The 13,128-nt window shown below is 44.3% G+C and overlaps 1 protein-coding gene across 1 annotated transcript; it reads left to right on the top strand.

The window, feature by feature from the left end:
• Positions 1-5,905: 5,905 nt before the first annotated feature.
• Positions 5,906-12,826, top strand: ythdf2 (YTH N6-methyladenosine RNA binding protein F2). Its single transcript, XM_061301562.1, has 5 exons — positions 5,906-6,381; positions 7,413-7,492; positions 7,793-9,490; positions 11,219-11,281; positions 11,477-12,826. Exons 1-5 carry the CDS (start codon positions 6,333-6,335, stop codon positions 11,498-11,500), a joined length of 1,914 nt encoding a protein of 637 aa, XP_061157546.1. The 5' UTR covers positions 5,906-6,332; the 3' UTR covers positions 11,501-12,826.
• Positions 12,827-13,128: the final 302 nt, after the last annotated feature.

The following is a 13,128-nucleotide window of genomic DNA, read 5'->3' as shown; positions in this document are numbered from 1 at the left end:
ATGTGTTGGGCGCTGAGGGTAAGTAGGACTGTCCTGTACATCTCTGCGCCAACTCCTCCCACTTTGCGGACCACCAACCAACCACCAACACTGATCCCATTGCATTCCGAATACTTTCTGTTCATTTTGAAAATGGACTGGAATGCCAAGTGTGAAATCCCATGTGCAAATGACACTATTGTTTTTTTGAATGAGAAAGACACAAGTTTTTTTTATATGCACCGATTCCGACGGTGCCCTTTTTTTTTCTCTCAACACATCAGGTTTTCATAAAATGACAATAATATGTAATCTAGTATTTGGGAATTATATTAAATTCACAACAGGTAACATTCTTTTCAGGAATGTCGTAGCTATTATAGGTCAAACTTAAAAACACAAACTGATGACTCAAAAACATATGCTAGAAAAAAATAGTAAAGATGTTTTTTTTTTAATCAGTCTGAAAGCTCTGATTGAAATTTTTCATGTATATTTAAATACCCCCCCCCCCCCCAAAAAAAAAACTAATCAGAAAGGACAGCTAGTATTTCTCATTATTTAATCAAACAATTCATCCTAGCTGCTCACTGGTCAATTACTCATCACTCAATGAGCTGCTGATTGTGTGGATCAAGCGCTTTATTTCCCTTTGTGTTGTGTGGCCAGCCAAAAGTGTATCCGTGCTCTTAAAACAGCCATTGGTTGCCAAGTAAAGCTTTGAGCCATCTCAAGTATTTAGTGTGCTCACAGAACCACACGTAGGTGTCAACTATACGTTGCATACACTGCTCGTACTGTACCAACATGGAGGAGAAAGTCAGCTAGTGCAAATCTATGCTTCAATTATTACCAATTAGTAGTCGTATGGCTACGTGGCATATTTTGTACAGGTATTAAAAATGTATTGCTCAATTATGAAAATCCTCATATGAAGAAAGCAAAGTTTCACTTTTTCTTTTTTAATTAGAAAAGGCAGCTTTATTAGTAGCCCAACTCTCTTGTTTTAACTGCTATTTGGCCACGCCAGTCTATTTGACGGGCACTTCGGAATGCCCTGGAGGACAGTGCGCAAAATGTGCGGAATTCCATGGACGAGTGTCAAATGAGGTGGAATGTCTCTGATGTATGCCAGTGGACAAGCTTCCTTGGGAAGTTACGTCGTCCCCCTCCTGCTCGCGTCCTCCGCGCCGCAGAACATGACCAACATCTCGCTATGCCGGCGACGTGCATTGTATGAATAGCTGGCGGCGGGTTGTCACCGCGCTAAGTCAGCGGGACGAGCTCCCGAGAGCAATCGTGCAGTTGAATACTGTTTTGCTGTGCAGCTTAGCTTTGCCCGCTTTAGCGTGATGTGAGAGAATAGCGCCAAATTCAGGGGGAGTGATGCAATGCTAAAGCGTTCAGCGTGATCAACAGCTGCAGCTGACGGAAGGCAAGAGATGCCACTAATAGTATTCATGGCAAGGGGCGGACTTTTCACTGCCACTTTCTGACCTGGTACTTCTTACCAGCAGAATCATGTCTGGACCAGAAGGCCCAGTTGAGCAGTTCAATGGATGCTCAAAAAATCAAAACAATCCAAAATGGTTGCTTGTTCTCATACTGTCTAAGCCACGCCCACAACTTTGCCTAGGTCGTGACAATTAATTTAACTGAATTCAACTAGATAGTGTGCCAAGAGTGCCACAAATATGGAAAGCAGGTCAAAAGGTCACAGCGATATATTGCTCCAAATATGTGTGACAAAAAGGCCTAAGCAAATGTCAAATAAAAATGATCAAACCAATTAGAAGATTTTTACTTCTAATTGATTGCTCTTTTCTGCGTGGTAATTAATGTGAGGTAATGTTACATCAGAACACTATGTTCAATCATTTGGCTGAGAGTGTGCTTGCTTGCTTTTGCGTGTGTCTACATTTACACGTATATGCCGAAAATAAACAGAGGTTACATCACTCCCTGTGACCCATCCAGACCCCGCCCCTCGTAAAAGCAGTTTGAACGACCAAACGCTCCCATTGGCTGACGGCTCGCAGGCTAGCTGACACATTAACGGCAACCCGGTTTTATTTAGAACTTCATTACGACATCGCTGTTAATAGTTTATACTAGAAATACCCGACTGTGTAAAATGCAGAGACTTTATAAGCATTATAAGAATACTGCAAATCCAAAGCAAAAATAAGATTAATGGCGAGTGCAAAGTACAGATGAATTTGCAGAGACCCAAACTCGAAACCGACCAGCCGAGCCCCTGAAACAACAAGGCCTTTATTAAGGTCTCAGTCTGGCTTTGTCTCAAGGGGGTCAGACCTTGGGATTCCACTGCTGTGTGTGTGTGTGTATATGTCCAAGACAGAGATGTACAGCTGCGCGCTTCCACACAAACTCTTTTCAGCTGCTCAAAATCATCTCCGCAGTGTCATCGGAAACATGCGTGCACACACACACACACACACATGCAGGGCCACCACATATGGACAGGTCTGGCCTCTCTCATGGCCGTACACAAATGTTGGTGATAAATCCTCGGTGATGTGCAAGTGTGCGGGTATTTTCTTCCCAGGACAACTTCCCCATTGTGCACATAGACTGACCGGCAGAAGCTTCAGTAAAGAAATACAAAAGTACTGTATGTCATGTTCAGGGCAATATGGCTAAAGCAGCAATAATTCTAAAAGAAAGCTGAGGGAGTGTCTATAAAATATCCTGCAAAATGATTGCAGAAGAACCGTAACAGAACATCCGCTGTGTCTTTCACACTGAAACAGGATATTGACGCAACTGTCACATAATTTATAATAACTGTCCTGGTTACTTCCAACACAAAGGGGAAGTAGAAATGACCGGTCCAGGGTGTATGCCAAGTCTCGCCCAAAGTTAGCTAGCTGCTATGTATTTGTCACTTCTTTTATGGCTGCCTGACATATCATTTATGAAAAATGTCCTGGTTACTTCCAACACAAAGGGAAGTCGACGTGATTAACCGGTCCAGGATTTATGCTAAATCCCGCCCAAAGTTAGCTGGCTGCTATATGCTTGTCACTTGTTATCACAGGGAGTTTTATGTCTGCACTTAGACGTCTTCTACTAAACATCCAATTAGACAGCTCTAGTGAAATTCCGTTAGCTTAAGAAGCTAATTAGACAATAATGCATTACGGATTTTCTAGCGAGCTTTGTTGGGAAAAGGAGTCAAGCGATGCTAAGCACACCAGTGAGACTCCCAGTCCGAGTTAAATAGCCTGAACACTTGCAGTTTATTAAAGGCTAACACTTTGAAACGGACAGAATGTGAATTAACAGCATCGTCGGGGAGGCTGACAAGTGCTACATTCCTGACATCCCCTTACTGAAAGTGTCCCGCCGCCAAAGCGGAGATGGGTCACTCCAGTTATGCACGCACACAATGGCAAATTCACACAAACGCACACCAGGATATCATGGCTACACGGGCCCAGGGGGAAAATTATCGAGGCGCATGGTCAACATGCACAGAAAGAGCAACTGAGACATGCGGAATTGTCGCCCTTCTGCCTGACATTTGCGCACCGTGTGCCGCGGGATCGAAGGTGGGGGTTGACGGAGGGTGAAATCACAAATTCGGCATGTCACATGGTCAAAGAGGCACGATTTACGACAGATCGGGTTCCGCATGGGCAGCATGGTGTTGTGGCCTCAGAATGCTCGGTATGGAAGTGAGATCAGACTCCGGCTTTAGTTTGCACGCGCTCTCTGGCAACTGGCTGAGGATGCGAGTGGCCAAAGCGGTCTGACCCCTCCGTTCAATCCAATCGCCGGTGGGCAGATGTCACGAAAACAGCACAATTGCACAAAAAATGACGGCAATTCTCGGTAAAAACAACGCGGATTAGCTTATTTTATAAAGCCGTCATTTAGGAACTGAGACTCTTTACTCTTTGCTTTTTCTGTATGGTTTGGTAGCGGCTGACTAAAAATCATAACCACAAGGGGAATTTAGTGTTTCTATTGAATAATCAAATAACCCAACATAGCGTTTTTATTTGACCTTATTATTTGCCCTTATACCTACGCCGTTGTGACACTTAAAATTTTTAAATGCATGGAGACTGGTTGAAAACTAGTGCCAGCTCTTTACACACTACATGACAGTTCAGCGACGTCGTTCAACATGCCAATGATGAATCCCATGACTAATTGGGCCACGCTGTCTACTAGAGCTGACGATGCTATGCAAGTATGAATGTAAAATATATATCTATGATTTATTTGGTTCTTCATAGCTATGATTTGCTCATGGGTGACATCATGGAGCCCTACAGTTATTTTTATTGGCCGGGACTCTTCTGCGGGCCACGCCACCTGTCCCACTCCGTGGCGGGCAGCTGCCCTCTAGAGAGAGAGGACAAGTAAAGCACTCAAAAGTGATTGAGAGTTGAAAGGATGAATATGATCCATGCATGCCGTACCTTCGCTCCTGAGCATGTTCACAAGTCCAAAGGTTTTGCTGCTGCTACCGTGCTGCAGCACTCGCTCTCTGCATAGCTACCTTTTTGTTCAATAGCACCAACTGTTGCACAATGTAATTTTCAAACGTGCACGATTGTTCACCCCTGCCGGAGGGTTTGGAGTGTGTGTTTGTGCGTCTGTAAGGGTGGGGTTATTCCTGGCCCGTGTCATGTGTTCTTAGGTGCAATTTAGTCGCATGCCATCTAACCAACCTTTGGCCTCAAGCGGTTCTTAATACAGAAGCTACTAAGGGGGTGAAGTAACATTACAGCAACAACATTTTGGAACACATTTCCAAAATTTGATGAGGCATGATTATTTTGTGACCCCCGTGACCTTGCCCAATATAGTGTGGTACCTTGACTTACTTACATATTTATTTATGTATGTCTTTTTGTTTTATGTATTATTAACTTAATAAGTATGCATTTATGTTCTTTTTAAAATATATGCATGTATGTAATTTAATATGTAACTACTGCTCTCCTGGCAGTTATGTTGAATGTTTTTTAAGACATTTTTGTATGTTCTGATATGCTGTTCCAATAAAACAGAATAATGGGCAAAAGGTCTGCTCGCTTAGTGCTAACACACAATGCAAATTATGTGTTAAGTGTTAAAGATACAAGCATTGAACCTAAAAAAGAACCAACATGTACTGAAAGAACCTAAATTACTTACACACATTTTATTAATCCTCTACCATTAAGATTTTTTTTTATTTTTTGCATTCAATTAGTTACATATTTTGTATGTCTGTACGTAATAAACTGCCCCCTCGTGGCCAATACGCAAACATCGGACACAATGGTCATTCACTTGTGGCATAGGCTAGAAAAAAGTACTACTAGGTACTTAAAATTACAGTACTGTTCCACCTTGTGGAAAGAGAACGCTGTTACAAGAAATGTTCATTTTAGTGGAATAAAATAAGATAAGATAAGGTACAGCTAGGTTGGATTTTAAATTAATACAGCCCAACGATAACTCCCCAACAAGCTTCATATGACTAATATATATGAAGTACTCTTTGACATTACTTGCTATCATGTTGCTTAATAATATTGTAATAGAGTATATATGAAAAAATAAAGAAAAATAAAACATGCTCAACATATTTTATTAGGAAATATGCAATGTATATATTTTATATACAGTGTTTTACGGTTTATTATTAGTGTCATGTGATATATTTTTAATATGTTTTTGTGAATATTCATATATCAAGTTAAAATAAAAATAGAATATATGCAAAAAATATATTTTTTAAACTTATTTTAATCGTTTCAGACGATATGCCAGAGAAAAAGTAAATACAGTATGTATTTCCCGAATCTTCCACACGAGGCCATCTTGGAGTGACTGTACTAGTTCTTCCGCGACTCAAGAGGGCGCTCGCCTATTGTCACTAAACGTCATCTCGGGGCTGACGAGGCCGCCCAGCCATGTTGAGAAGTCTGTCAAGCAAAGTGCAGCCCGCCATTGTGTAGACACCAAGCAGGCTCTGTAGGGAAATAGGGGCGCTCAGCTCTATCACCCGTAGCTACGCGAAATTCGCCAGCCTGCCGCTCGAAATATATTTGGGCAGTCTGCCGGGGGGGATTTGAAAAAAAAAAAAAAAAGACATGTCAGCCAGCAGCCTCTTCGAACAGGTAAAGAGAGGTATTTTCTGAAGCGAATTGTCAGCATCGCGCGGCGGCTACGGCTAGCGAGTGATAGCTTAGCTTCGAGAGGCAAAAAGCGGCTGTGGCTAAGTAGTGCAGCAGTAGGCCTTGACCACCTGCTAAACGGAACTGAGCTCAACCTAGTATCTCTTCATCTATTTTTCCCCTTCCTCTTTTCTCATAAATCAAACCTTCATGAATCACCTGGACCCAATCCAGAGACCGAAAGGCCAAGGAAATAAAGGTAAGAGTCTCCCTCTCTTCCGATCACTTATTTGGGACTTGAAAGCTCGGCGTAAACGTGTGCTGGTCGCTTTGAAGCGCCGTCGCCCCACATTCTCGCCCAACACGCCTGCCATATTCGTCGGGAGTGCTAAACTAGGCCTGCGGCGAGTCGACTGTAACGCGGGTTCCCACGATTCGCTCCGAAAGTTGACTACATGATGCCCATCTGGAGCCCCCTTTTTCCTCGCTAACTCGCTTTGTATCGCGATGACACGTGTGCGAGGGAACCGTCTCGCACACGTTCTCGATCCGTAGCTCACATTGGGAACATGGAGGTTGTTTTAAAATTTCCCGGTTACTTAAATCGTGGCTCGCCGGCTCGGTGAAGTTTATGTGGGAAGCAGCCTTGGCGCTCGTTCGGGACACTTGTTTGCTTAGCCTGCTAGCCGCTAGCTGGTTGCTAGGTTAACCCCGAATGACACGTCTTCTAGACATGGACATTAGATATATAGAGGGAATGGATATTATTATATTTATATTCATAACCGAATGAAATCAAAATACCTTATCAGTGTGATTCACACGCATACACTCGTATTTGTATAATGGCAACAGCTATTAAAGTATAAACAAGGGAAGCCTTGGGAGGAATTTAAACATTTCAATTTGATTAATTCCACTTAAACAGTAGCAAGGGGCAACAACGTGGACGTGTGAGGCCACCCTAAGCACCTGATCGGGCTAGTACAAATCCCATAAACAAATATGTAAAATGGACATGTTTTTGCTTTATTTCCCAGTTTTATATACACAATTTAATTCTTCATAATCCATTTGAAGTGTTGTACACATTTTATTCATGTATATACATTTTATTCAATAACAGTTTGTGGTAAGGAGTCAACATACATTCAACCAAATAAATGGAAACAAATATTTAGGACGGTTGAAAACACTTGTTTAGAACAGCATTTGCTCATCCACATTTGGGAGATGCCTGTGCTAATATAAACTTGGTAACATGAACTTTCTTGTTGTTGTTTGTTTCAGTGCAAAACGGAGCTGTGACCCAAAAGGATTCCTTGAATGATGATGAGTTTGAGCCTTATCTAAACACTCAGGCCAGACAGGTAAGCGCTATCGCACCTTTTTGCTACTGATACTCTAACTTCATCCACAACCCGCATGTGGGAAGCTCGCGCTGCACAACAGCAGTTCCCATTGCAAATGTAAACTGTGAAAATATTTGAAGATGCTGCATTTCCACAAGTAATGTACCACTTGTCAGATCCTATAAGCAAGATATTTAAAGACAAATGGTGCAGCTGCACGCGCAGATTATCAAGCAATACTCCCAGTCTTAATATATACTATGTGATACTCTCTGCTATGACTAAATGTAACTTAAAACACCTTGTTTGTCCCCTCAGAGCAATGCCTATACGGCCATGTCGGACTCCTACATGCCCAGCTATTACAGCCCCTCCATAGGATTTTCCTACTCCCTCAACGAGGCAGCATGGTCCACCGGCGGGGACCCTCCTATGCCTTATCTGGCCTCCTATGGACAGCTAAGCAACGGGGAGCCCCACTACCTCCCAGACGCCATGTTCGGGCAGCCGGGCCCTTTGGGAAGCAACCCCTTCATGGGCCAGCACGGCTTCAACTTCTTCCCCAGCAGCATCGATTTCTCGGCGTGGGGGAACAGCAGCTCTCAGGGACAGTCGGGCACGCCGCAGAGCTCCGGCTACAGCAGCAGCTATGCCTACGCTCCCAGTTCCCTGGGAGGGGCCATGATTGACGGACAGTCCCCCTTTGCGCCCGCTGCCAATGAACCCCTCAACAAGGCGCCCGGTATGAACAGCCTGGACCAGGGCATGGCCGGCTTAAAGATCGGCAGCGCGTCTCCCGGGGGCGGAGGGGACCTGGCTCCCAAGGTGATCGGCTCCGGCTTACCGGGAGGGGGCCCTCTGGGTCCCGTGTCTAATGTTGGACCCCCCAGCATGCCCCCCGTCTCGATCGCCCCCGCCAAGCCCGCCTCCTGGGCGGACATTGCCAGCAAGCCAGCCAAGCCACAGCCCAAGCTGAAAACCAAGGGTGGCATGGCCGGGACCAATTTGCCGCCTCCGCCCATTAAACACAACATGGACATCGGCACGTGGGACAACAAGGGCCCCGTGCCCAAAGCGGTCACGCCTCAGCAGGTGCCCCCGATTCCCAGCAACGGGCAGCAACCCAACCAGTCGTCCCCCCAGCCCGGAAGCACGGCGGTGGGCAACCCGCAGATGCCCCTCAGCAACGGACAGCTGGTACCCCCGATTTCCCAGATGGGGCAGCATCAGCTCCCGCCGAGCGGGCAGCCCGGTATGGCTCAAATGCCCCAGCCGCCTCTCTCCCAGGGCCCCCCGCCGCCGCCGAGTCAACAGCAGCAAGCCGCCCAGCCCACCCGCTGGGTGCCCCCGCGGAACCGGGCCAACGGATTCGGGGACGGCGGCGGAACCGGTGCGGGCCAGTCGCCTCCCACCTCCTCCGGGGTGGGTATGGTTCCTGGAGTGTCCTCTGAGCCCCACCCAGTCTTAGAGAAGTTGCGTATGGTCAACAACTACAACCCCAAGGACTTTGACTGGAACCCCAAGCAGGGCCGCGTGTTCATCATCAAGAGCTACTCGGAGGATGACATCCACCGCTCCATCAAGTACAACATCTGGTGCAGTACGGAGCACGGCAACAAGAGGCTGGACGCCGCCTACCGCTCGCTGGGCGCCAAAGGGCCGCTCTACCTCCTGTTCAGCGTCAACGGCAGCGGGCACTTCTGCGGCGTGGCCGAGATGCGCTCGGCAGTGGACTACAACACGTCCGCCGGCGTGTGGTCGCAGGACAAGTGGAAGGGGCGCTTTGACGTGCGCTGGATCTTTGTCAAAGACGTTCCCAACAGCCAGCTGAGACACATCCGACTGGAGAACAACGAGAACAAGCCGGTGACCAACTCTCGGGACACGCAGGAGGTGCCGCTCGACAAGGCGCGGCAGGTGCTCAAGATCATCGCCGGCTACAAACACACCACCTCCATCTTTGACGACTTTTCGCACTACGAGAAGCGTCAGGAAGAAGAGGAGTGTGTGAAAAAGGTAACGTTGACCCCTGGAAGGCAGTGAAACTTGAACTTAGGTAGTAGACACTTGGATGTTAGCGTGAGTGCAGGCGTAGCATGTTACCTAGCAACAGCGAAACAAAACTTAGAATTCCTTCGTCCGTTCATCATGATTGAGTCCAATCAGTGTGTGACTTCAACAAAGTTGAAATTGTCTGTTAAATGAACCGGAGTCAACGCACCCTTGTGCACTTTGGGAGTGTGCCAAGTTATCCAGCCTGCTAAAAAAAAAAAGGTTACTGTACCAGTTCAAAAATATGTTGAAGACTTATATCAACTGAGATATGAGCTTCCAGTGAAAGAAAATAAATATAGCTAAAGATTTGTTCAAATATATAGACTCACAGATGAGAAAATAACAAATTTTCTATTAATGAATGACCAGCTGGTTTTGGTTTATAGTTAATATTAAACTGCATGACCGCAGCATTTCCTACTCTAGCAGCATAAGTGCGAATTTTGGATCTTGAGGCAAAGTGGCATGGAAACCTTCGTCGTGGTTCTTCTGGTTCTTTCGCGAAAGCCTGCATTGTTAAACGATGGATCAGTAGGAACGGCCAGTGTGAAGTCTTTTTTGTTTCTTAAACTGAATTTGAAAAAAAAAAAGCCTGACTCTTTGCAGAAGGCGACGTACGTCAATGTCAGCATTTTTATTTTCTCGCCCCCTTAATTAGTGATTGAACTTGAGTTCACAATGACGTGTTTAATGGTGGCAAGTTGGCTACTGTGGTCATCATGCCAGCAACTTCAAAATTAAAGCATGTCAAAGCAGTGATGTTCAAGTCTTCTCTGAAGGCTAAGAATTATTTTGAGGTTGGCCCCCCCTCAATGCAATGCATGGCAAAAACAATGACACCCGATTTATTGAGCGGCGCAACTTTCTCTGTATTCAAGACGTTTCAGGAAGCAGCTGTAATAAAAAATAAAATAGAAATCTGATTAAAACGTCTCGCGCAAATATTTACGATAGTTATGACTTTTGCTCCCAATAGAAATTCATTCCGATTCAGTTCCTGCCACAGTATTGGTTGGGGCTTCTTTGGAAACTCCAGACCACCCTCTCGTTTTTAGGGTGGATTCTTTCTTGAGCAATGTGTGGGTTTCTCCTCCAGTCTTATCCCAAGTCTGGTAGAAACAGAAGGGTTATTTTTTTTCTTGTCAAAGCCTCTCCAATTTGTGGATTGAGTGCCAGCGAGTATTTTCATAGCACTCATGGGTAGATTACATGGCCTTGAGTAAAAATCCAGAATTGACTGTGCTATTTATTTAAGGCTCAAAATGAAAAAGAGAGACTGTTTGCTGATGTGTTGAAGCATTTGGCGTTAGTGGAACATGAAGCGAGGCGCTGTCGTTTTTGTTTTTTTTATATCATGCAATGTTTCTATAACAAATGGATTCAAGACGTGTCGGTATCAAAACTGCTCAGTGGAGCCATATATCCATTAAGGGTCCTCTTTTGTGCTTGAAGGCCAGGAACCACAATATGAGGAGGATTTTTAGTTTTCAAATGCTGGAAAATCTGTAAAGAGAATAGTAGAGCGTATATATATTATTTACAGTGAATTGGTTTTATTGATGGTATGCTTGACGATTTCCCCAATTTGATTCTTTCAACAGTTTATATAAACTTTTTAATGTAAACAAATGATCCAAGTGTTAGTTTTTTTTTTTTTTTTTTTCATCACCTGGTTTGTTTATGTGGCAGGTGGAGGTCCAAGGCAGCGAGCCATATCCCAGCAACCCAAGCAGGAGTCATTACAGGCTGCAGGTAAATTCATTTTGACTCTGTGTCTTTGTCCAAAAAAAAGTCAAATGGAAGTTTACATCACGCGCACTGCAGAAATTAAAATTGCATCATTGAAGAGAGCGAGCCATTTTGAATACTTCCTCAATATACACTGATGTAGTTTTCCAGAATTTTTGTTGACATTTAAAGTTGACATGTTTTGTTTGTCCTTTCCAGGATCGCCAGGGACGGATCAAGTAACAGTTGGTGCTTTTGTCAAAAGACTGCAAAGCAACCCCCTCCCACCGCCAAGCCCCCCCACCTACCTGACCCCCCCTCCCTCTCCCCAGCCAGCCATTGCATCATCACATCCACACGTCTCTTTATTAAGAAACCCTAAAACTGAAGAAGGCTGAAGAATTAACCGAGGATGAGAATAAAAACACAATGAAGACTTTCTTGATTTCTTTTGACTTTAAAGACTTTGGAACTCGTAGTTTAAAAAAAACAAAACAAAAAAAGAGACAAACTATTATTCCTAGGACTACAACTTAATGCATAGCATCCTTAGGTGAACTCTTGTTTTGCCATTCCACTGCATATGCTTCTTCCCCAAACTTTTTTTTTTTTTTTAATGAAATGATCAACTTGACCATTTTTTTTTCTCTTTTTTTTTTAACGGTCCAAGGGCGAGTCTGTAATGTTCACATCCACGTTTGCTCGAAATGTTCTAACAAGTTCACGAGTGGGACTTCTCCTGTGTCTTTTCTGCATCTTCATGTTTTCTGAGGACACATGGAAAAACTGATTTTTCTTTCTCAGCAGGTCTTCATCACAGACAACCCTGTTCTTAAAAATGTCGCCATCTTGTTTTGTTTTTTGTCCCCTTTGAGCTCTGTCATACCCTCTCGTTCTTTCTCCTGGAGGTGACGTACAGAATAGCTGTCGTTTGTTTTTGCATGCGTCGGGATGAATTGCTTTGAGGATGTCGTAAAGGGAGATGACGGGTCGAGAGTATAAAAGCAGCAGAAAAGGTTAAGTTTAGTATCATTTAAAAGAGGCCGCCCGCTAACAGTCTTTGTTGGACTTAATTTGCCCGCCTTTTCTTTACCCCCTGGACAGCTTGATTCATTGTTGCGATGGGCTGCGTTCTTTTCGGGGTTCTTTATATTTTTGTTTGTTTCTCCCTTTTCTAACGACAGCGATGCGAGTGGCCTTGCCCCCACTCTTCCTATTAATCAGTTCCAAAGTAATAAATGTGGTATATTAAGCAGAAATGGTGTGTATTCCCCTTGTTTCACTCAATTCACTTGATGAATGTTTTTGATTTATGAAACCCGTCCATCCCAAACATGATTTGGACCACCTCTCCCCACTAACGAACTTGGCCTATCTATGCCACAACATTCCCTGCTGTCGATTTCTGACAGTTTCCCTAAACAACTTATAATCAAGTTAGCGTCTATCGTTTTGTTTATTTCTTCAGAATGGCATTTTTGGGAAGTTTCAACACAAAAAAAACACAAGATCCTCTTTCAGAACTACTGGCTTTTATTTGTGGCAGAATAAAGATGCTCCACAAAATGACGTCTGCTTTTTTTTTTTGTATTTTATTTGGCTTATAATTTACTTATGACGGGCCAGTTATGGAGCAAGCAATACTGGATAATTTATCACACTGATGTAGCTCTCTGCAATCCGCCATTTTCTTCTGCCATTTAGCTTGTAGTTTACGGAGTGACCGCAAGAGGGCGATGTGGTATCAGAGTATTGCAGCTTTCAACCAGACTTAAGCCTCTTGAGCAATCAACCTCAAGCCAATGTGATTATAATTGTCGGAGTATTTTTGGCCCTGTGGTCAAGCTATCCCATTTATCGGTCTAAGAATC

Source organism: Syngnathus typhle, linkage group LG16 (genome assembly GCF_033458585.1).
Source record: "Syngnathus typhle isolate RoL2023-S1 ecotype Sweden linkage group LG16, RoL_Styp_1.0, whole genome shotgun sequence".
Classification (NCBI taxonomy): domain Eukaryota; kingdom Metazoa; phylum Chordata; class Actinopteri; order Syngnathiformes; family Syngnathidae; genus Syngnathus; species Syngnathus typhle.
This window is presented reverse-complemented; position numbering and strand designations above follow the sequence as displayed.